Genomic DNA, 24,616 nt, shown 5'->3' with positions numbered 1-24,616 from the left:
TCACATCATCTCTAACAACACAAAGTCACTGAATGATTATAGGAAGAAAGAGTATAACCGGATAATAAATGACATAAATGTTAGTTATTATATTATGTCAAAATCAATGACATGGACTTAATTTCTTTTGCAATCTTGTACATCTCTCAAATTCTCCCTTGATTTATAGTGTTATAAGGGGCCATATATAATAGTTTATTAGATAAAGGGTTTTTTGTGAAAAATACAGGAAATATAGGGATGAAGGAATAAAAAACTCCAAAAGTGAAGCGAGTTTGAGGTTTGGTTAATAGTGTCAAAGTTCAGTTTATCCACACAGACATAAAGGCTTTCTGAGTTTGTCGTCGAAGTTTCTCTCCTTCTATAGCGAATGACCCGTGAGATGAAAATGAGCTGAGAAATCGAAAGCGAAAAATAGAGAGAGAGAGAGAGAGATAATTGTGTATAGAAGATGTCTTCCTTGTTCATCAAATCTTTTGCGGGAAATCCCAGGGAAGCAGCTGCAATGGCAATGGTGCAGTCATCATCTTACAGAGTATGTGAAAAAAGTTATAAAGATTCCTTCGAATCTGTAAATCTCCATTTACTCCATTTGTTTTTGGTAATGGGAGGAAAGTGATCGCCTTTTTTTCTCAGAAAACAGTCGTTGAGGTTTTTAGTCCTTATTGCACACCAGTTGTTCGATAAAATTCGAATTAGTTCACTTAGAGTTATGGATCTCTGAGCATCTCACATAAAAATAAATACTTGGAGAGAGCCATAGATAACCAAATTTGTAACTAATTCGATTTTGTTATAGAAAACGTGTTGTCTAAGGAACTGATACACGCTAGGGTATTAAATATGACCGACATTGCAAAGAGGTTTCCAAATTAGGCTTCTTTTTTTATTTATTTATTTAAGTTTAGGATCTTTCCCTAAATCACTGTAGGATCTTAATATGTATCTTGGCTGATAAAAGAATCTCAAGGAATTAATAATAAATCATCTTTAAACAATTAACCTTAAATCTCCAAGAGAGCTGCTTTAGGGTTAAAAGGAAGCGAGTTATCTTTTTTTCTCTATTCTAATCACGGCTCCGGTTTGCTGAGATCTAAGGCACACTTACAGGCTCGTATCAGGAACTTTCTTGGAAAAGAACACTTCACCCCGTCATTTTGACAAATTCTTGTATTTTTCTCTAGTGAAAAATAGTTTTGAGATTGTGCTTTGTGGCCCGTTCAGGTACTGTCAGGTAGAAGTTGTTCGAATTTAAGGAGAAACACACCGTTGGATTCCTTTCTTGCCAAGGGAAGGTCTCCCGTCAAGGCGTTTTCTTCCATGTTTTCGACTCAACCAAACAACGAGTTTGGTCATTCATCAAAGCGACGGTCTCGTGGGCCTGTTATGGCGGCAAAGAAAGCATCTGAAGGTTTGCATCTCTCTGCTTTTACTTCTTTCGTAAGCAGTGTGGCACTCACCTGCTATTGTGTTTGGTTAGGGGAGAAGCAAGAAGAAGGGAAGTACAAGCACACCGTTGATTTGCCGAAGACAGGTTTTGGTATGAGAGCAAATGCTCTGACGAGGGAGCCTGAACTCCAGAAGTTGTGGGACGAGAACCAGGTCTTCAAGAGAGTTTCAGATAGTAACAATGGAGTGAGTTTCTCGAAATTCTATCACGGAAACTTTGCTTCAAAACTGGTGTCTGAGATCGTTAGTTGGATTTGCAGGGGAGTTTCGTTCTTCATGATGGTCCTCCTTATGCCAATGGTGACCTACATATGGGTCATGCTCTTAACAAGATACTGAAGGATATCATTAATCGCTATAAGGTATTTCGCCTTTGCTTACTTGGAGATGCATTTCCTTACATCCAATAATGGAGTTTCTTCTCATCAAATTGTCTGCTTCTTCGACTAGCTTCTTCAAAACTATAAAGTTCAGTACGTTCCTGGGTGGGATTGCCATGGCCTTCCAATTGAGTTGAAAGGCAAGTAAATAATAAGTTATGGAACCTTTGAGAACATTACAATATGAAAGTAATTCTGCATTTGTTATCTTCCAATTTGTCACTTGCCTGAGTTATTTGGCTGTAACTGTCAAACATTTCAGTTCTGCAGTCCATGGATCAGGAAGTGAGAAAGGAACTTACACCACTAAAGTTGAGGGCAAAGGCAGCGAAATTTGCCAAAGCAACAGTCGAGAAACAAATGGAATCATTTAAGGTGGCTATCGAGCTTTAATCCCATACCTGACTTTTTATTTTGAATGCATCAGCCATCATGATTATTCAATTGACATTTAGTACACAATACTTGGTGTTTGCAGCGGTTTGGAGTATGGGCAGACTGGAACAATCCTTATCTCACTCTTGATCCGGAATATGAAGCGGCCCAGGTAATGGTCTCACCTCCCACGTTACGAACTGGACTAAATAACCATGCAGGAGATGATTATTGTTAGAGTTATGTAAGGTTTCAAAAGCCTGATAAATTCTATATATCTTTTTTTATTATTATATCGTAGATTGAAGTATTTGGCCAAATGGCCTTGCAAGGGTACATCTATAGGGGTAGGAAACCAGTTCACTGGAGCCCTTCATCTCGTACTGCTCTTGCAGAAGCTGAATTAGAGGTAAAATTCCCCTTTTTATCTCAAATGATCTATAAGAAGAAAATAAATTATGTGCTCAAAGCAATTCTAAAGTCAACTAAAATCATCCTAGGCTTGCTATTCCTTTTCTCCCTTCTATTGACAATTTGACATTATGTACTCTGTAGTACATTAAACCCAGAGTATTGCTTTATAAATCCTCGATAAACTTTGATTAAATGCATTTATCTATTTCTCTTCGTAATGCATGCCGCTTAATGTTTAGAAGATTCCACACTTTACCTTGGTTGTCTTATATAAGTCCCACCTGTATCTTCCTTTACATGTAGTATCCGGAGGGTCATATCTCAAGAAGCATATATGCTATTTTCAAATTGGTTGGCGGAGTGAAAACAAGCCTTCTAGAAGAGTTTATGCCTAATATATGCTTGGCAGTATGGACAACTACGCCATGGACTATTCCTGCTAATGCTGGTAAGTGTCGCATTAAAAAAATGCATTCGTAATGTTACTCTCAACTGCCGAAATGCATCCTACCTTTGTTTCCGTTCTTCCCCACCTCTCTTGTCCACTTAGATGCTAGGATAAGTACGTTTCTTTGTGTGGTTTTTCGTATTTGAATGCTATATAGGCATTTAGTGACTCTTCTTCCTTTTCTTCTTGTACAACTTTCAGCTGTTGCGGTGAATGCAAAGCTTCAGTATTCTGTTGTTGAAGTGCAGTCATCCTCAGAAGATGAATCTGCGTCTACAAGCAACAAAAAGAAAATGGTGGGGAAAGTTCTGAAGAATCAACAAAAGCTTTTCGTGATTGTAGCGATGGACCTTGTGCCAGCATTAGAAGCGAAATGGGGTGTGAAGCTTATCATTACTAAAACATTCCTGGGTTCAGATCTTGAAGGCTTCAGGTTTCATTTCAATTTTAAAAATTAAAAGAAATCGCATATGATGCTACAACTTGAACCCTTTGGTTTATAGTGTGTCATCATGGTTGCAGGTACACACATCCAGTTGACAAGAGGGACTGTCCAGTCGTTATAGGGGGTGATTACATAACTACGGAATCAGGAACAGGGTTGGTTCACACTGCCCCTGGTCATGGTCAGGAGGATTATGCAACTGGCCTGAAGTATGCGCTACCTATTGTCTCTCCTGTGGATGATGGAGGAAACTTCACTGAAGAAGCTGGACAGTTTAGAGGACTCTCTGTCCTTGTAGAAGGGAATATTGCTGTTGTTAGTTACCTGGATGAAAATATGTCTCTGCTCATGGAAGAATCTTATGGTTAGTTTGTTTCAGGTGCTTTTTGGACCAACCATTTGAGAACGTTTGCTTCAGAGTCTCATGATTTAGTTTCCTTTTTCATGCAGCTCATAAGTACCCATATGATTGGAGAACTAAGAAACCTACGATATTTAGAGCGACCGAGCAATGGTTCGCATCGGTTGAAGGGTTTCGCAAGGCCACTATGGAGGCAATCAACAATGTTAAATGGATACCACATCAGGTACCAAGTTAACTACATGTTGAGTTTATATGAATGCACCATGGGTGGATATTAGCTGTAAAAGGAGACTCACAGAACATGAACTACATGATCTGGTCCATCTTGGTCTCGGATCTCATTGTTGGGATGATATCGTACCACTTGCTCTCTTCTTGATATAGCGTTTTTCCTTATATTATCTTTCTTAGAGCTGCATGTTATATTTTTGGGAGTTTGATTTGGTATCTTTCGGCAATTGTCATCCAGGCAGTAAACAGAATAACTGCCATGACTTCAAGTCGATCCGATTGGTGCATCTCGAGACAAAGGACATGGGGTGTCCCTATCCCTGTCTTTTATCATGTTCAGACAAAAGAACCTCTCATGAATGAAGAGACAGTTGACCATGTTAAATGTAAGTCCCTACACTGTCTCTTTCTTGGTTTACTGCCTTACTGGCTGTGTTCTGTTATATTCCTTTTCGGCGTAGTAGCTATGGATTTTCTGACCTTATGTGAAAACCTTCTCCGGCAGCTATAATTTCCCAAAAGGGTAGTGATGCATGGTGGTATATGTCGGTGGAAGACCTACTTCCTGAGAAATATCGTGATAAAGCAGCTGATTATGAAAAAGGGACTGATACAATGGATGTCTGGTTTGACTCGGGTACTAAAATAAAACAATGTTCACTAAAAGAAAATAGTACAAAGCACCACACAACTATTTTTTCATCACTTTCTTTCCCATATGTATGTTAGGTTCCTCTTGGGCTGGTGTGTTGGGGAAACGTGAGGGTCTTACTTTCCCTGCAGATGTGTATCTAGAAGGTACAGATCAGCATCGTGGATGGTTCCAGAGTTCTTTGTTAACAAGCATCGCAACAAAAGGTGATAAATGCACCCCATGATAACTTGGCTACATAAATTGATATTTTATACGGATTTTAGCTTTCTTGGTGTAAGTTGACCTTTTCACATTTTGTATTGTTGTATATAGGCAAGGCCCCCTATTCTTCCGTCATCACACATGGTTTTGTACTGGATGAGAAGGGTATGAAAATGAGCAAGTCTTTGGGTAATGTGGTTGACCCACTTATGGTCATTGAAGGAGGGAAGAATTCAAAGGTTCGCCAGTTGAATAAACAACCGTGCTCATTGCGTTAAGACATCTTTATTACCCATAGAATCTATTTCCTGACAAGGGTTTGTCTTCTTATGCCAGGACGCACCTGCTTATGGGGCTGATGTTATGCGTCTCTGGGTTTCTAGTGTAGATTACACAGGGGATGTACTTGTAGGCCCACAGATTCTTCGGCAAATGTCTGATATATATAGAAAGTTGAGAGGAACTTTGAGATATCTCTTGGGGAATCTTCATGATTGGAGAGTATGTCTCTAACTCTAAGCTTTATATAGAGTAGTATTTTTTTCTTCTTGCCCCACCATCCAAGATTTGTTGCTTCTATATTGTGTATTTTGGCGTGGGCGACAATATTTTAAATATAAGTTATGAGTGTTTGCAGGTTGATAATGCTGTTCCGTACCAGGATTTACCCATCATTGATCAGCATGCTCTCTTCCAGCTTGAGAATGTTGTAAAGAACATACAAGAGTGTTACGAGAACTACCAGTTTTTCAAAATATTCCAGGTACTAAATCTCACCATTTTATTTTGATACAGTTGAACTGATCAATAGCGCTACAAAGTAGTCTCTTTAAACGTGTAACATTTTATGACTCGGCCAATTTTCTTTTATCTGCTTAAATGTGAGGCCGCAGAGAGGGAACAACTAAAAACTGTAAAACCCATTGAATGATCTAACTTCATCCACATGTTTTCATTTGCCTGTGATGGTGGACATAGATAGATTACCAGTAGAAAACTTAGTTTATTTATTGGAAGCTCGAGTATATATAAGAAACCATAATTCAGATTTGACCAATTGGATCTCTATCCATTGAGGTGGAGTCGAATTTGGTGTATTAATGTATTTTCAGATCGACACTGAACCTCGTGATGCAACGCATCTTGCAGCTTCCTCTTTTATTTGTTTTGTGTGTTGTGTCTTGTGTTTTGCCATTTAGTTTCATGTTTTAGATGATCCGTGTTATTAAGTGGGCTTTCTTTCAGATCATACAACGATTCACAATTGTCGACCTGTCAAACTTCTACTTCGATATTGCTAAAGATAGACTGTATACTGGGTAAGTTTATCATTCTCTAGGTTGATATTTACTGTAACCTATGTAGACCTTTGCTTACCTAATCCTTGATTGCAATACCTCTGTGCTATTCAATGTAATCTCAGGGGAACTTCGAGTTTTACCCGAAGAAGCTGTCAAACCGTTCTTTCAACACATCTTTTATCCATACTGAGAGTGATCGCGCCGATAGTACCTCACCTAGCAGAAGATGTCTGGCAAAATCTGCCATTTGAGTATAGAAATGGAGATGGCTCTGCAGCAAAATTTGTCTTTGAGCTTAAATGGCCTACGTTGAACGAACAATGGCTTTCATTTCCTGCTGAAGATATTCTCTTCTGGGAAAGGCTTCTCGAGGTATAACAAATCTCCTAATATCATAGCGGATAAACTCTAAGCATTTTCCTCAGCTACACATGTTATAGTTAAGAATTAGAGCTCCTTAGCTTAGTGGAGATGAAGTTAAGAATCTGTGTGATGACAGTTAGTTTTAATCTTTGTTTCCTTCTTCTTCCTATAGACATCGGTTTCTTGATGCCTGCTATGTTTAAAACGGCTTATGGTGTTTATGTAACAGTTGAGAACCGAAGTGAACAAAGTGCTGGAGCTCGCACGTAATGGCAAATTAATCGGTTCCAGTTTAGAAGCGAAGGTGTATCTCCATACCCCAGATGCAGGCATGGCCTCGAAGTTATTAAAGATGTGTGAAGCTCAGAATGAAGCTGACACACTGCAACGCATATTCATAACATCACAGGTAAGCACCAAAATCTCTAGGGGGGTTAGAAACTTGTGCTCAATTGACATCATAATAGCCACTCCATAAGATTCGTTATAGAAGAACTAATTAATACATGTACCAAAATGGGATCCAGTCTGGTTCTTTCTACCCAGATCTTGGAAATGTAGAGGAGAAAAGCCTAGTGGTTAGAGGTGAAAGGAAGAGTAATCTATAGGCTTATAGCAGTAGGGACGTTTTGTGATTAGCTGATAGAGAATACATCCCAGAAAACCTCATAAACCCACTGAAGCCTTTTGATGAAATGTGTGTCCAGGGTCCACACAATTTTAGACAAAGTCGAGATTTGATGATAGATAGTGAGTACATTTCTATGAGAGTTTAGCCATTAAACTGTTGTGGATGTATGCAGGTTGAGGTACTGTCGTCAATAGAGGAGATGGTGAGTAATGTGCAGCACACTGGAGAGTATGGGGAGGGAGAAAACAAAGTGTGGATTGGTGTGTCACGAGCCGAGGGATCCAAGTGTGAGAGGTGCTGGAACTACTCGGGGCAGGTCGGATCGTTTTCTGACCATTCTACTCTCTGTGGACGGTGTTTCAATGTCATTGTTGCTAATCCGCCTCAGCCTGCGGTTGCGGCCGTAATCAGCTGAGCCTAAAATTTACTCTATACTGTTACAATTCATTTGCTCAATGCACTCTTTGTACATCCTTCATTTCATTTTTGTTTCAGTAAACTCAATTATAATATATAAGCTCTAAAACGAATTATTTTTCGTTTGGTTCCCACTTAATATCTCTTTTTTTTTTTTTTCTATAAATGAAAAGGTTCCATAACTATCAGATCAGTAAATTTCAATTTTGAGAGTGTTACGCACCAAAAACTCAATTAAACTAGTGTATACGAGAGTATCAAAAATCATGTGGTAATGCATAGCTTAAATGGACTCGGACCCAACATACATACGTAAGGTTTAATGTTAAAGGGTTCGGAGCTAAAACACAAAAGTACACAGACATGGCATGGATGGAAGTAGTGCAGAGAATCTTGCATTCTAGAGCTGAGCGTTGGCGTTCTGTTGTAGTAACTCTATCTCTTCCAAGTCATCGCTCTGTATCTGTATGTCCTGCACCGAGAAAATGTAAACACATGTTGACCCGTATCCTAATTGCCTAATCAAGACAATAACAAACGCTTACTTGCGGTTGTGCTGGTGTTTCTTGTGCAACAGGGTATACCTGTGGCTGAGACATTCTATAATAGGGTTCCTTCAGATCGAATTTGCACGATGATGACTGGAGGATTCCACCTTGATTGGCACCCGGCCCCCACATTTTAGCTGTTTGAAAAAAAAGCAAATTGGAAACAAAGTAAGAAAGAAACTGATATGTATCAGAAAGGAGAGATGCAAGTAAGCAAAACTGACCTGAGAGAGTTAGATTTATAGTGTAACTCTGAGCACTGTGGGCAACCAAATGGAGCCTACCAGTGAGTTCTTGCCCTGCCATGACATGAATAGGCTGCGTAAGCACGCATCTTATTTGGTACCAATGGGTTGTCGGTGCACCAGGAGCAGTCGTGAACCACCTTTGCACCGTGCTGTTGGACATACCGAGCGGATCAGGTTTATTGTATTCATTTGTATGACAGCAAATGAATATTAAATTTGAAGTACAAGATAACACATATATGTTCTGGCTTAATACCTGCCGTCAAAGAGAACGTCAAACCAGCACGCAAGGCCATGCACTCTACCACACACAGACGCTGTGAACTTCAAGGGGACATCGATCTCGTAAAATTGCTCTTCCTGTGAAAATAATTTGACAGCTGAGTGAGTTTGGTATCATGCCATTCACCAAAACTGCATATAGATATTCCACATACATGAAACAGTATGACTGGATAGTGTCCTCAGTGTTAAGGAAACACTTCGGAATTGAATAGCTATACCTTCATCTGAGTGAAATCTATCACATGAAACATCGGGGGAGCCACCAATAACCTCGGATCAAATGCATCAACAACGGGCTACAAAATCAATTGATGCGAGTCATTTAAAAAGGAGGACAAAACAAACTAACAAATGATCAACTAGTTGTAAATGGATATACCTGAGAAAAGTAACCCTGGTGTGCTGATGCATATAGAGGTGTCAAATCAACTCCATAATAGTTCTGTTGCTGCCAAAACAAAGCCTACATAGAGGTAAAAAACATTTTTAGTGAAAACTTAACATCACATAATTAAACAAGCCATTTCCTTTTATGAATGTTATAAGAAACTTCAGAAAATATATGTACCTTATTTGCCATTTCAACAAATAAGAATTCATCAGAGAAAGGTGCCATGTGGATCCTACATTAAGAAAGTAACATGAGAAAGAAGAGGTTTATGCAATAGACAAGACAAGTAAAACTATCAAAGATCAACTTTTAGTTGATTAAAAAAAAAAAATCAAAGATCAACTTTACCTTCCAACAGTCGGAAACATTTTTCCGTTTGGAGATAGAAAACGGTCTCTAGCAATAACATATGTTTCCAACATCCTCTCATTGACCAATAGAGTGCCTAGATGCACATATAATTTAATTATAAGACATAGCATTCAAACAAATCACTAAGACATATCAATTGATGTTTGCCTTCTGAAAGATTCTGATTTTCACGAAGAGAATGTGAAAAAGAATCCATCTCTGGAACACATGACATACCCATTGGTTCAGAGATCAAAACATCTGCCTTCTCAGGCAACTCAATATCCTCAATTTTTCCCTTGATCACCTACCCATGTGCCACATTGAAGGACATCAGAAAGATGGATATACATGGGAAAATTTACTAACGAAAACTGGACTACAGGTCTTACTGTGATCCGTTCAGCAAGCAATGGATTCCCAGCGATAAGCTTACGTGCATAATCAGCCATTTCTGACGCTTCCACAGCGTACACATGCTTGGCACCAGCCTATATTAGGGGGAAAATAGTTAATATTGAGTAATTCTAGAACCTTTTGGCACAAAAAGTCTTTAAATAATTGCATACCAGTGCAGCAAACATTGACAAGATGCCACTTCCAGCACCCACATCTACAACAACACGCCCAGCAAAATCTGAACGATTCTCCATGACGGCAGCATGATAAGTACCTGAAGACAGACAGTAACATGGCACAAAAAGAAGTACCATGAGCCAATAAATAGCTGTATGAAGAAAACTAAAGAAACTCCTCCTCCTAAAACCCAAAACAAATCTAAGAGAAGCAATGCACAAAGGCCAGACGTCATACCAGTCCTCACATAATCCTGCAGCATGTTCTGCTGATGTAGAAGTTGTCCATAATAATGAAAATACATTTTGGCTGAAGCAGCTTCTATCTTATTGTCGAACTTGCTATTACCATCGGAAACTGTTCCGTTCGGCAAGGATGATCCTAAAAAAAACGAAGGAATGAGAAGGCATCAAAAAATGATTACAAGCAACAGTCATGAACATATACCGAATAATAGAATTGGAATTTGGTGAACTATAAAGGCAGAGAGGCATACAAAACTTTATACCAAAATTTATTCATATTTAATATAAAACTTTCGTAAGTATACTCATGAACCATGAAATGAGCATACACATAAAGGTCAAATGCATCTAAAAAAAAAAACCTTTTTTTCTTTTTTTCTGAAAGAACCAACAGAAAAAAACATAAACATGTCCAAAGAGGCACCTTTTCTAGCAGCATCCTTTGTCCACTCCTCAAATGAATCAGAAAAAAACTTGCTTTCCTTCTCATCACTAAACTTTATTACAACTCCTCGAGAGAATGAATCCTGGTTAAAAAATACATATAAGACACAAAGGTAACACCTTTATATCAATTACACACACTCAGAACTAGAAACCAAACATATAAAAAAAGGAAATTATTAAACAAAAAAAGAGAGCCTTCCACGTACCTGTTTTACAGAATCCGAATTTTCAGAAACACAGATGAACTGAAGCGGTCCCAATTTGAACAACTGAACAAACAAAACAGAATAAAAAATATATATATATATATATATATACTTATCAGCAAACCTTAGCACAAGTAACAGTTCCATAGTAATGAACATTAGTTGCATTACTCAATTAAAGCATAGAAAAAGTTTCCAACTTTATATTCAAAAAGATGATTTTAAAGCGAATCGAGAGCTACCTGAGTGGAGCTAAGATCGAAAGTGAAGCCATGGGCCGATTCAGATTCCTGAAATCGAAGCTCAGTGACTTCATTAACGCAGGAAAACGTAGCTACAGCAGAGGAGGGGGAAGGAGATGAGGAGGAGGTGAGATCAGTGACTGAGGCTAGAGTGAACTCTTGCTGTTGAAGCTTATTCGTAGAAGGAGGAGGAGGAGCCTCCATGATTTGATTTGACTTGACTTTTGAGAGAGACTAAGCGAATGTGTAAAAAGGGTTTTAGGTTCCGACGAAACACGACAAGGAGAAGAGCCGCCAAAGCCCAAGAGGTTAGGAGGAAACGACGCCGTTTGGTAATTTCGTAATTTTAGATTTAGATTTTATTTTTCTTTAGATGTCGGCTGGACTGGAGTCCTCTCTGCTCATCTTCGTATACTTTGGGCTTGTTTAGTGAGGCCCATTTTAATTTTGGGCTTAAAGTTATGACTTTAACATCTTTTCAACCCCAAGATAAATTAGATATTAATCTTCTCCAATCTAATTGAACTTGTAATCTTTTTTTACAAAGTTTTTGAAAAGTGAGATAGATGATATAATCACAATATTTTAATGATGGATTTGTGATGTGGCATCATAAGAAAAGAAGACGTTATCAAGAACCCATGTCATCAGTAGGAGACTAATCTTAAGAGCCTTACTTAAAATCTTCACCGAATGTTTTCTACGGTTAGTCTTTGCACAAACTGCTTCTGATGTCAAGAGTATGAAGCAGAAACTGAGAAGCAAGAAATCAAAATAATAGCATAACTATACCAACCAACCAAACAACTAAACAAGGCCAGCTTCAACTTGGTTCAGAGAGTATGAATATTACACATTTTATACATAAAAAAAAGTCTTTGAGCTTCAGAATGTCTACAGTTACACTTCTATCCACACTTTTTTTCTTTTATAAAACAAGATTACAACACAAATCACCGCTAGTTTTCCATAGCCGCATCAGGAATTTCCACAGCCGCGTTAGGAAGTGGAGAATCGTGAGCCAATGACTGCAGAGGAGAGAAAGTTTTAATTAATATAAGGCTTCAGATTTCTATTTTACTTATTCAGACAATCTGATCTAAAGCTCTGTACCTGCTCCTGCGAGCGGAAATACATGAAGGGTGTGTAGTTGAGGAAGTTGGAAACTCTTGATGTGTATATATCAGCATACCTGCAACCAAATTTTGAGTGAGGGAAGTAAGTGTAAGAGATTCACTACAAGTTGTTCAGAAATGCAGAGAAGAGGTGTGTCCATACTTTTCGATTTGTCTCATCAAGTGGCTTTTGTCCCACAAACCAGCACGTGAAAGGAAGCCCCACCTGGTCAAACAACCCCAAAAACTAGAGTAAGACAGAAGAGGTATCCTAGATACTTGTGTAGTTTGTCCCTCTTAGAAGTAAAAACCTTTTGTTGAAGAGCTCGCCGTCTGATTCAAGCATTAGACCAATCTTGTCATCTAGTCTTTGCATTACAATGAGAAGCTTCTGCATGGTCTCTGTCAGTTCTTGATCAGCCAAGTTGGTAGCAGCGAGAGTCTACAAAAAAGAAGATAAAAAGAGATACCTTTATGCGATTCTCTTATCTGATCAAACTACCAACTGTATCCAGCACAGGAGAGAACAGGAACAAACCTGAGCAGGACGACCTTTGCTTCTTCTTTGCAGAGCAAGCCGAAGCTGGTTAAAGAGATCCCCAACAACCTCTTTTTGATTTATAAGCTCTATTAGCTCTTCTCGGTGACCACGACTACCAATTAAAGCCATATACTGCAAAATAAACAAAGACAGAACCGATTTAAGCCACTCCAACTTCTGTCATTGTTTGATTATAGTTCAGAACATAAGTTATCCATTACCTCTTCCTCCAGTTCACGGCAAATCAGTGCAGTTCGCCACCTGAGATGGACTTTGGATACGCTGACGTCAGTGTATATATGGTCACCAACATACAAAATCTCATCTCCATGAACGTTGAGTGAGCTCTCCACCATCTGAGCACTTCCTCCTGAGTACAAACCTCCTTTAGGAGATCAAAGGCAAAAAAGTTAACCTTAGCTTTCTTCACACTCAGCTTACATTCAGTAGGAAAAAAAAAATGAGAAGTTACCTGTTTCAGCCTTGAAGCATGGACGCATTAAACCCTCTCCAGTCACAACCTCGTACAATGGGTGTGACATCTGGAAGAACTCTGGTTTCCTCGCAGAAACTATCACCATGTCAAAAAGATCCCTCCAGTCCATGTCATTGGGAAGGAACTTATTAAATGAATGCTTCATCATCTTGTCCGTGTAGTGATAATCTGAGTTTGTGATAAGCAAGAGCTTTTTACCAGCCTGTGAGGAAACAGTACCACATTAACAAATGCACCATCATAATCAAACATATTTCTAGGAAGACAGAAACATTACCTCCTTTTGATCCAAAAGTGCTAAAGGCAACTCTGGGTCTGGCTCGACAAATAGTTCCGGCTTGGACATTATCTCACTCTGCAATGATAATTGTTATTAATTAGAGACCTGGGAAACTCATTTTTTTAAAGAAACTAATTGTAGAATGGAGAAACTATCAAACACCTTAAGTTGTCCTTCAACATGTGCTCTGAAGAGAGCTTTTGCAACAGCCTGAAAACATTGAATAGAGATAAATAATATGCAAAGCTTTCAATTTAATGATGGTTGCTGGAAGTAAAGTACCTTGTACAGTCCTCTGTAATCAAGAATGCCAAGATCTGCCGAGATGGATCCATCATCCAATCGATCAACCATCTGAAACGATTTGAAAACTATAATTTCTTAGTAGAAACCCATGTGTGAAGTTTTGAAGTAAGAGTGTTCCATAGGGTGAAGAAACACAGGTTACCTGTGCATAAGCCAGAGCCTCTGAAACAGAAAAAAATGTATTGAGAAACTCCCATCGACTCTGGTTCCGGAGATCAACTAACTCCCTTCCATAGATATCACTTTAATCCATACAAAGGCAACAAGAGAATAAGACGGACTTCAAACAGAGAACAAAGACAAGTTTTTCACATGGCTAACCATATACCTGACAGCTTTATTTGATAACATCTCTGTACCGTGCATGGCTCTCTTCACATACCCAAATCTATCAGCCTTGACTAAGTTTCCTTTCTCTTTGTCAATCATGAGCCCCCTGATAACCTATAACAAGCGATGACATATCTGGTGCTTAGCACTAAAGAAACTAGAGATGATACTGACAATGTGGAACCTTTCAAAAGAATAAAGACAATCACCAGTTCAGGGTCAAAAGAAAGTCCATCAACAGGGAAACCCATGTTCTTTAGATTTTCCATGCAATAGTCATAAGCCCTTCCTTCCCAAGCCTGAGAACAAGCCCACAAATTCACATCAAGTATTAGTGTATCTTTTCCTACTTATGTATGAGAGAAAAGAAGAACTCACCATGACATTATAGTGCATCAGAGTATAATCCATATCATATCCAATTGCACTAATAGACCGTAGATTCAATGTACGACTACAGAATATGCCCCGAGGAGAGTGTTGAGCAGAGAAAGGACCCTACAATATCAAGCATGAATGTGTGAAACCAGTGAATGATCGATCATCAGAAAGTCCGCACAAAATACAAGGATTAGAAAACGAACTTGGATACCCAGTTCTCTAATCAAATTCTCAGCAGCTTGAGCCTCTGTTCTCGCTACCTCCTCAATGGGACCCTCCAACGTAGCCTGCCCATTTCCTACATGGGTATACACAAAGTCAACATTTTTCAATCATCACACTATACTATACAAACAAACAGAGGAGAAAAGTCAACTTTGCATCTGCTCCTACAGCGAGACGAGTCCATCATAAAAAGGTTCAACCTTTAGCTATTATTATTCATCTCAATAAACAGAACCAGACACCCGAAGCTTTGTCCTAAGATTCCATAAAAACTCAAATTTCAATTCTGAAAAGTAGAGAAAGGAAAAGTTAACATTTTTTTCTAATAACGAAACTACATTTTTATATAACAAAGCAACAAAATGTAATCTTTTGAGTCAACGAGACACCCACAAGAAAAAGGTTCAACCTTTACCTCTTATCCATTTCAATAAACATAACAACAGCCTAACTCATTTTCTCTGACCAGACACCGAAGCTTTGTCCGAAAATTCCCTAAAACTTGCTAAAAGGAAAAGGTAAGTGTACCGTACCAAATGAGTGGAGAGGGTCAAGCTTGAGATTCAAATCTCCCTTGGTGCTTTGACCCAGATAGTCCACTTCGTACTTGGACGAAGTCGTGACGGAAAACACGTCGTCTCCGACGGCCACGCGTCCGCCGTCAGCTCCAGCGGCTCTGCACTTGAACATCCTTATAGATCTCCTCTTGTTTCTTTTACTCAATTCGGTTGATTTCGCCATCAAGACAGGAGAAGCGAACTTGGTCGCCATATCTCCGCACAGGAGCATTCTGTCGAACACTTGATCGGCGCTGAGATTGATCTTTCACTTTTGGCTTCGCTTTCGCAGTTGGGGAACGTTAACTGAAAAATTAGGCTTCACTACAAGGAAAAGACAGCAGAGCATCGACGTTTGAAGTGTGGAAACGGCGTGATGTTTTAGCCTCTTAAAGATGAAAGATGCTCCCCTCCCCTCTCATTTTATAGACGCGACAAAAAGGAGGAGGAACATGTGCGAATTTTAATGTGGGACGCAATCCAAATTTGGCATTAGAATCTATTCGCGCAGAACACAACTTAGTATTACAAAGATTAATCGAAATGAATTAAACTTATGTACCTAAACGTATCACCAAGCTCCAAGCATCACATGTAACCATCTTAAACGAATCAAGCAATGTCGTCTTCTACTAGTGGGTCATTAGCGGATCTTTTGCCGATGGCTTTACACAATCAAGTTCATTTTCTTAAATGACACTGAAAATAATAATACAGAGATATGCAATATGGTACTATATGTAGTTATCATAAGGTTGTATTTTTTTTTTAAACCACACAGAACATTCATTACTCTTTTAAAAGTTTGTTGACAGAGTTTAATGCATACATTGATTGCTCAAACGATAAGATCTGTTTAGCCAGAAAATCAGCTTCTTTGTTTCTCTCACAAGAGATCCAATGAAAAGTGATCAAATCAAAAGATAGTGCTAAGCCGAAGATGTCTGCCACAATTCCATATATTTCTATGCTCATGGGTCTCCGATGACAGCGCTTTAACTAGCTGGAAAGAGTTTGACTCGCATCTCACTCTGCGTATATTCAAGTTTCTGCATTTTTGAAGTGCAGTTGTGACTGCAAATTTCATCTTCTGACTTCCGGACCCCACTGTCCATATCCTAATCCTGCAAGTAACAAGGATTCATTCCTGCATCAGTTCCAGAGTTGCATCGTTGGAGATGGTAGCATTGATGGACAATTTGTGTTTGTTTGAGGGCTCCGTGTACTGGCTGGTATTCCATTCCCGGGCTGCCTTAATGGCTTTGAAATACACATTGTTTCTCGCTATCAATAGGTGCCAAAGGATTCATGGAATACACAGTTCACATTGTTGAAATACACCAAAGGATACACATGAAATACACATTGTTACAGTATATATTTAGATATAATCTACGATTTACAAAAAAAAAATTAAGCTTTAAAATGCATAAAATGTTAATGAACGAACTATAGCATGATCAATTTTTGCAAGACAAACAACCTTGTTTTTGTTTCCTTTATCAACTGAAAAGAGTTGGTTCGAGGCCACTTTATATGGATTTCCTATTCTAATAAAGCTAAGGTTTAGGATTTATGTATTATTAGTGCCTTAATTCATGTATAAAATAAATAATTATAATTGTAAAGAGAATAAATCATTGAATAAAGAAATTGTACAAGCATCATCCACAATTGATCAACAACAAAAAAACATACATAGAATATGACATTTCATATTGAAGAAAGCTAGAAGTTCATCAATGAGCAGATGGAGTATTGAAATTAAGTGAACGAATTGAGGTAAATATTACATATTTCCATCACACGTGAATGAATTTGCTTCTAGTGTTGTTTACTAATTTTTTTTTGTTTGCCTATTAGTCATATATATGGCTTTGATATTGAGAGTATCTCAACACCACAAGGTACTTGTGTGGACTGATGTCTTTTGATTGTCGAATTGAGATGATTATATATTTTAATAGTGTTTATCCAATATATATGTTATACTGTGTCTTTATTGTTGCAATATGTATCAGATATATAAAAGACTAGTCTTTGTTTGAATATGTTCATCAATTTCTTTACAGTTTATCATTGTATCTTTTTTAGTGCATTTGATTTTTAAACCCTAAACCCTAAACCCTAAACCCTAAACCCTAAACCCTAAACCCTAAACCCTAAACCCTAAACCCTAAACCCTAAACCCTAAACCCTAAACCCTAAACCCTAAACCCTAAACCCTAAACCCTAAACCCTAAACCCTAAACCCTAAACCCTAAACCCTAAACCCTAAACCCTAAACCCTAAACCCTAAACCCTAAACCCTAAACCCTAAACCTTAAACCCTAAACTCTAAACCCTAAACCCTAAATCCTAAACCTTAAATCTTAAACCCTAAAATCTAAACCCTAAACCCTAAACTCTAAACTCTAAACCCTAAACCTTAAATCCTAAACCCCACCCTTTAACTCTAAACCCTAAGTTTGTGACTTTTGATAAAACATTAAGTGCTATTTTTGTGACTTTTGACCTTGAGTGCTAGTTTGGGAACATAAACTTGATTTAGTGCTATTTTTGTTTTTTTCTCTTTCTTATTCCCCTCTAACGTTATTCTTTCATTTTAGGTAAGCTTCATCATTATGGTTTTCCTACTCCTATGAATAAGAAAAATGAAATGCATTAAAAAAGGTACAATGAAAAATTGTAAGTAGTATAGCTTGAATAATTGGCTCACGGTGAATTACATAAAAATTTGGTAATGGGTTCAGAACATTGATAAATTTGAACAGGGAATATCAGTTGTATGAGACTCGATGCTGCTGATGTACCACGTAATAAAGGTGCAATATGGATGCGTTTTTGGTGGGGTGAATCTACACTCTTACTCTTTCCTACAAGTTGTTGAGGATTGATTGAGGATTTAAAACTCGTACGGTAAACAGTCAAAGTCCTAACCCCCTTTTCATCTCAATTTCTTGTTGCACTTGATCAACTCTTATTGGCTTGTCTTTGAAGTATATGTGCGCTACTTAACTTGTTACAAGAAAAACAATTCAAGCCCTTTATAAAGATTACCATCAATTCTCATTTCATTCCATTTGTTTGAGCTAAGCTACCACATGTGCTATTGTATAAAAAGCTAGTGCCGTATATAGAAATAGTGAAAACAGAGTGTTGCATCACTCTGGTTCTGAGAGGCTGAGCATGGTGAGGTCTCGGTCTTTCCGCTTGGTCATGCATTTGATTGGTCTCGAAGACAGCTTGCTTTGAAGTTCAACTTCCCAACGCATTGATTCTGTCACTTGACAGCCTTTGTGGTTGTGGTCCTTACCGTTCTCTTTGCAGGTTCCTTTGCAGCTTTCAATTATCTTGTTTGTTCATCTAGCCTATTATAGTTGTTAGTGTGCTTAGCATGTTTAGTTTGTGTGTTTAGTTTCTTCTTTGTTGTTGTTTCTTTTCTGTGTGTTGTCATCGTGTTTTGTCTGTCTAGTGACATTACATATTAAGCATATGTTAATGATTTTGACATAATTCAATCCATGACAATTTGGTAAGATTTTTTCTTCAAGGGTGGGTACAAGTCGAGTACTTGATATTTTCGATAGACTTAGTACTCGACTTGGCTTATACTAGTAGTAAAATTTTGGATTTATACTTGGTTTGCTAAAAACGAGTACTTGCAGTTTGAAGTACTTGTCAAAAATTGATGGACTGAACAATTTCTCATTACCTATTAAGCATATGATATTGATTTTGACATAATTCAATCAATGACAATTTGGTAAGATTTTTTCGGTGTTACCCTCCTACCCGTTCGGTAATACTATAAACAATTTGGATAGTTTTTAAAGATATTTTGGTTTAAAATAATTAAAGTTGTTAACCATAAATCTTATAGGAAATGCATAAAAATTAATATTCAAAGGAAATCAAGGAAAAATATAAAAATTAATAGTATTGATTATGGGTGCATATCTTTTATATCTTAAAAAAGTAGCAAATATTGTTAATTATGGTGCATGTTTTTATATTTATTTGGTTAAATATTCAACTATATTTTGTTTAGATTTCTTAACTAGTTTGCGGGTATGTGATGTGACTTTTGAGCAAGATTTTTGAGGGAATATATACTCTTTGATCTATGCCATAAAATTAACATATATTTGCCTAATATATGAAGTAAATTGGGTAAATAATAAAAAAAATTGTGATTCTTAAAAAATGTTTATGCCTTTTTGTAAAAAATATCTTTTAAAATATCTTTTAAATTTTAAAAATATATTTTATATTTAATTATCTAATCATATTTGATAAAAGATTTTATACTTAAAGAATCCTCATAAGTAACACTTATATTTATATATCAATAAAAACATATACTCATAAATTTAAAAAGCGTTTTCTTATTTTTTGTACTAACCTTTTATATTAAAAATAAAATGTGTCTATGCAGTAATACTAGTATACTAGATTAAGATCCGCGCCTTGAGCGGAATAAACATTATATATATAAATTATTTTATATATTATATGTTCTTACATATTATGTAATAATAAATATATATTGAATAATTAAAAATCAGTAACTATTATATATATAATTAAATTGGTGCGAACGTATAAATCAATTTTATTAATCCAAACACTTTTTTAAAAAATTTGATAGGATATGTAATTAAATTTAAATGATATTAACATACATAATATATTTTTAATATTAATGTCTATTAAATGATGTTTTCTACTTATATGTTTTTTTGATCATGTGTATCTTTAATAGCAAAAACTTTAAATTACTGATAACAAAATTTTCATTCTGAGATTAATAATTTTAGTAATATATAATTTAAAAACATTTATCAATGTTAGTTCAAAACTTTTATCAAAAAAATTATTCAAAGTAAATGTTGAAATTAATTATCTTTAATAGCAAAAACTTTAAATTACTGATAACAAAATTTTCATTCTGAGATTAATAATTTTAGTAATATATAATTTAAAAACATTTATCAATGTTAGTTCAAAACTTTTATCAAAAAAATTATTCAAAGTAAATGTTGAAATTAATATATTTATTTATTCAATATGGTTTATAGTTTAATTTAGAATGATATATATATTTTAAATTTTAATGAATAATTAAATAAGACTTTTATTTATATGATTTTCTAATCAATTGTATTTTGTGTTGATGGCAGGTCTTTGCTTTGTATTGTTGGAATCACTGTTTCTCTGTTTCTTTTTGTTGCAGGATATCTAACAAACTTATTTACATGAGTTAAACCTATTTGCATAAATCCTTGCCTCTTGAGAGAGAAAAAGCTATAAGAAATTAGAGGTTTGGTTCACCCAAATAAGCTATTTGTCAAGTGCAGTTGAAACACGTACATTGCTTCAACTCTCAAAACTCAAAAGCTTGAGGAAGTATTCTTCTATGAGACTACTTGCTCCAAATATGCAAGCTAAGGTAGAAGTTCAGAGCTTTGGTTTTGTCCTTCCACCATAAAAGCCAGGAGATCTCTGGATGTAACATGTAAGGTACACGAGCTAGCAATGCTAATTTTTATTTTTGTTTTGGATAAAATATATATCTTGCTGATATCTTTATGGGCTGCTCCTTCGAAAATCAAATAATATGGTGGGCTTCTTTTATGTTTAGTTGTTTAATTAGGGTTAGATACGTATGCATATATCTATATATAAGATCAGTAACATGGGGAAGAGCTTACAAAACTGATAGGATACATGCATCAATCATCTCTTTTATTTGTCAAAGTGAGTGTTCTTTTTCATTACTTTTGCTTATTGGAATGTGTAGTTTTATATTGGTTTCATCATTTTGTTTAGTTTTCATGAATTTGGATGACGTTTGTCTTTGAATATTGTTCCTTTTATGGGGTTGAGTCTTTTGACGATCAATATAAAACTTGTTAATCCATTATTATAGAAATGGTTTTAAAAAGACTATAGATTAGTTATCTTGGTTCTTATAATCCTTATGGTGTTATATAACTAGTTTCTTTTCAAACAATGGGAGATCCAAAAGATGTAAAAGGTAAAGGTTAATACTTAATACCATTCATGGTCTGAACCTGACACAAATTGTTATTGAGGTTACTAGTGGATGAAATCAATCAAGAAATAGGTGAATATGAGAACATGGATGATGATGTTCATAATGGTACTAAAGAAAGGGTGAATGCTAATAATTGGAGAGCAAATATAGCAGCAACCATGTGGACATATGGTATGCATATGGGATCTTGATGCAACAAGAAATTCTCTTTTCCATCAAGTTTTTAAATTTACGTTTTTCACCAAAGGATGCACATGAAATACCCCCCCCCCCCCCCCCCCGACTCAAACTCCTTCCAAGATTACGCCTTACCCTTGTAAGTTTCCATGAATCTAACAACTTCGACAGCAACATTTGATCTTTTGGCTATCTCCAACACTTTTTCTTTGCTACTTTTTTAATAATACTGAAATTGAGTTACCAAAATTTTCATGATCCGACGTAGAGAGAATATTGAACATTTATTTGATACTATTGAAATTGTATAAAATCTTATTTCGGTAATGATGTTTCCTATTCTAATAAAGCTAAGGTTTAGGATATGTATTATTGGCACCATAATTCATGTATAAAATAAATAATTATAATTGTAAAGAGAATAAATCATTGAATAAAGAAACTGTACAAGCATCATCCACAATTGATCAACAAAAATTTTAGTTTAAAATTTTAATTGAATAATTTTGGGCTGAGTCAGGCAATGGTAGCGTAAAACCCATTCATGTGCATAATGGAAATTCGAAGTAGAAAAGGAAATATATAAAAATATTTTGGGAAATAAGGAAAATAAAAAAGGAAGAAGTCAACAATAGAACATACCGGTATTCATTCATATATATATATAGATAATAAAGAGAGAGAGTTGAAAACTAACCTAAATCGAGCACGATGTTTTCTGGTATTCCTGTTCAAGATAGCCAGCAGTTCATCATTGGGCCACTGAATTATTGGGATCAAGTGAGGGAATCAGGGGTAAATCTTCTTCTTCAATTTTAAGTGGAGTTATATATATATATATATATATATGTGTGTCAGTTTCATTAGGAATCAATGGAAGTGGTTTGTTTGTTTGTCTGTTTGTTTCAATATGATCATATTCGGCTGAGACTTTGAATCTTTTTGTTTTATATATAGGGTTTTGATATCGAACATATCACAGCACCTCAAAATACATGCGGACTCATGCCTTACGATTGTGAAGACGAGAGTATTAGGTATCCTAATCGTGTGTTGGTCAATCTTTACGCTAGACTCGGTCTCCATCGTTACAACCTCTCTGAGGTAAATATTTTGAAAAAAAAACTAGTCTCAGTTTCTTTTCAATATTTTGATCAATTTCTTTCTTTCTTGATTAAGATCATTGATGTATTTTGTATGGCAGGGAACAAATTTAGAGTTTCACCACTTGAAGAAATTCAACACGAGTATGACTTTGATCTCCTCGTACCGCATCACTTTGGTTGCTTATGATCCAGCTACCAATTCGCTAGTAACCTTTCTGGTCGGAGTCTCTGAGCAAATATATGGTCGTTTGAATTTGATGGTCTTCATTGCTAGACCTCAAGCTAATAGTCCAAGTCCTCTCTTTAAAGAAGCTGTTTGGCCACAACTTGGTAAAGAAAAAAAACTAAATCCTTCTCTTTTTTTTCTATAATTATTATTAATGTTTTATAAAAAATCTCACTTGATTGTTACTAATGTTGCAAAGGTATCACCAATGACGCATATTATGACAAGGGATCCCCTTTCTGGCCGACAGATTTTGATGATACAGAACGATTCTACCTGGTGAGATTATCACACAATATCAGTGATTTGCTTATTATTATTTTTAAGAATTTTGATTTATTGGCCTTTGATATGATTTATTGCTTTTGCAGCTGAAGGATCCAGAGATACAAGGCAACGATTGGATTCGTCTATACTTGGAACTTGCTCTTTGTTCAAATGATAGGAACATTCCCGAAGTATGTTTCTTCTTTTCTTCCATATATATATATAGACCAGCAACGAATCAATGTTATCTAATGTTTTTGTTTTCTTGCAGTGGCATGTATCCCAGCTACAGATTGTGAGAGTTGCAGTGGAAACTATTCAATATGTGGTTGTCTCAAATGTCAATTTCTACATAACGTTTAAAGGCTTGCCTGTGGCTCAGGTTGGTGAGGATGGTGAGAATGTTGAGCGCAAAGTCATTGTCAGAAGGTTTGTGGATCTTTCTACCGGATACTTCACTCTCAAGGGTGGGTTTGGGTTTTCGGTCGGAGAAGTCGCTAGTGAGGGCCCTATGACTCGCCTCCGGAGCATCAAGGAAATTCGCGCTGACCTGAGGCTGCACCCTACGACTCGCCCATGTCCAGCCATCCCCATTGCTGATTGGTGGAAAAGCTAGATTATTAACCTCTACTATCATAACACGAGTGAATTGGGCTGGGCTGCTTCTGATTGAAGTTTACGTAGTTCTTTAATTTCATCTTTGGCTGTTGTATTACTTCTTCCTTGGATTCCATTCTCGGAGTTCTCCGTTTAAGAGTCTTCTTCTGTTCTGTTGGGAGTAAAGGTTCTTTGTGGTTATTTCCTATGGCAATCTCTGTAGTTGCCTCTCTTGTTGCTGCTTGAGCTTACTGTAAGTCCGGCTATATTTGGTGTCTGAGGCTGCTTACAATTTGGATCAAGAGTTAATTCTTTTTTTTAGTGTTCGGTTAGAAATTAATGCGTTTGTAAGATATTTATGTATTTCTATTTTTAGTTTAAAATTTTAATTGAAACTTTGCCAATTCCATGAGGAGCCACTGCAATTTTTTTAAACATCACATAATCAAAACCCATAGTATATTTACATGTTAAAGAGTCTAATCTACTTGGAAGCTTTGTGAAGACTGTAGAATCTTAAACATATCCTGTTAGTTCCCAGTGATCAAACAAATTCTACGCTTTCAGATGCATCATGATCAAACATTAACCAAAAACTCAGACCATGCCAATGGTAGCACATTGCAAAGTGCAAACAATGACATTTGACAACATAACACAAACTGGATCCTGAGAATTGTGTGAAGTTTAACGATTATACATGTTAAGAGTCTAATCTACTTGGAAGGTTTGTGAAGA

At 36.5% G+C, this 24,616-nt stretch overlaps 4 protein-coding genes across 5 annotated transcripts; 2 read left to right on the top strand and 2 right to left on the bottom strand.

Moving 5' to 3' along the window:
• Positions 1 to 298: 298 nt before the first annotated feature.
• On the top strand, positions 299 to 7,808 carry LOC106327713 (isoleucine--tRNA ligase, chloroplastic/mitochondrial-like). The gene is made up of 22 exons (XM_013765948.1): positions 299 to 535; positions 1,225 to 1,411; positions 1,481 to 1,635; positions 1,710 to 1,811; positions 1,900 to 1,969; positions 2,092 to 2,204; positions 2,308 to 2,376; positions 2,506 to 2,613; positions 2,922 to 3,066; positions 3,268 to 3,499; positions 3,589 to 3,875; positions 3,962 to 4,098; positions 4,345 to 4,492; positions 4,612 to 4,743; positions 4,836 to 4,964; positions 5,074 to 5,201; positions 5,299 to 5,463; positions 5,600 to 5,725; positions 6,208 to 6,281; positions 6,386 to 6,635; positions 6,856 to 7,035; positions 7,430 to 7,808. The coding sequence occupies exons 1-22, from the start codon at positions 452 to 454 to the stop codon at positions 7,670 to 7,672; spliced, it is 3,264 nt and encodes a 1,087-aa protein (XP_013621402.1). The 5' UTR covers positions 299 to 451; the 3' UTR covers positions 7,673 to 7,808.
• An 81-nt stretch (positions 7,809 to 7,889) lies between these two features.
• Positions 7,890 to 11,483, bottom strand: LOC106322638 (probable histone-arginine methyltransferase 1.4). Of its 2 annotated transcripts, none has more exons than XM_013760719.1 (15): positions 11,214 to 11,483; positions 10,972 to 11,034; positions 10,743 to 10,845; positions 10,311 to 10,454; positions 10,067 to 10,170; positions 9,890 to 9,988; positions 9,735 to 9,804; positions 9,495 to 9,591; positions 9,324 to 9,378; positions 9,135 to 9,218; positions 8,974 to 9,051; positions 8,727 to 8,830; positions 8,447 to 8,619; positions 8,220 to 8,359; positions 7,890 to 8,146 (listed from the first exon to the last, which is right to left on the bottom strand). In XM_013760719.1, the coding sequence occupies exons 1-15, from the start codon at positions 11,415 to 11,417 to the stop codon at positions 8,075 to 8,077; spliced, it is 1,590 nt and encodes a 529-aa protein (XP_013616173.1). In that variant the 5' UTR covers positions 11,418 to 11,483; the 3' UTR covers positions 7,890 to 8,074. The 2 variants fall into 2 exon arrangements, with proteins under 2 accessions (XP_013616173.1, XP_013616174.1); XM_013760720.1 differs by having other exon boundaries at positions 8,259 to 8,359.
• A 538-nt stretch (positions 11,484 to 12,021) lies between these two features.
• On the bottom strand, positions 12,022 to 15,837 carry LOC106318774 (5'-nucleotidase domain-containing protein 4-like). Its single transcript, XM_013756907.1, has 16 exons — positions 15,421 to 15,837; positions 14,866 to 14,960; positions 14,660 to 14,779; positions 14,491 to 14,580; positions 14,280 to 14,395; positions 14,094 to 14,193; positions 13,928 to 13,999; positions 13,808 to 13,855; positions 13,643 to 13,720; positions 13,342 to 13,567; positions 13,091 to 13,254; positions 12,867 to 13,001; positions 12,640 to 12,770; positions 12,492 to 12,554; positions 12,327 to 12,405; positions 12,022 to 12,241 (listed from the first exon to the last, which is right to left on the bottom strand). Exons 1-16 carry the CDS (start codon positions 15,674 to 15,676, stop codon positions 12,173 to 12,175), a joined length of 1,842 nt encoding a protein of 613 aa, XP_013612361.1. The 5' UTR covers positions 15,677 to 15,837; the 3' UTR covers positions 12,022 to 12,172.
• A 6,550-nt stretch (positions 15,838 to 22,387) lies between these two features.
• On the top strand, positions 22,388 to 24,234 carry LOC106325822 (UPF0725 protein At3g19520-like). Its single transcript, XM_013763870.1, has 6 exons — positions 22,388 to 22,477; positions 22,640 to 22,786; positions 22,887 to 23,118; positions 23,214 to 23,293; positions 23,386 to 23,472; positions 23,553 to 24,234. The coding sequence occupies exons 1-6, from the start codon at positions 22,394 to 22,396 to the stop codon at positions 23,895 to 23,897; spliced, it is 975 nt and encodes a 324-aa protein (XP_013619324.1). The 5' UTR covers positions 22,388 to 22,393; the 3' UTR covers positions 23,898 to 24,234.
• The last annotated feature ends 382 nt before the right edge of the window (positions 24,235 to 24,616 follow it).

This window comes from Brassica oleracea, chromosome C2 (genome assembly GCF_000695525.1).
Source record: "Brassica oleracea var. oleracea cultivar TO1000 chromosome C2, BOL, whole genome shotgun sequence".
Lineage (NCBI taxonomy): Eukaryota > Viridiplantae > Streptophyta > Magnoliopsida > Brassicales > Brassicaceae > Brassica > Brassica oleracea.
Note: the sequence above shows the minus strand (reverse complement) of the source record. Positions and strands in the feature narration are given on the sequence as shown.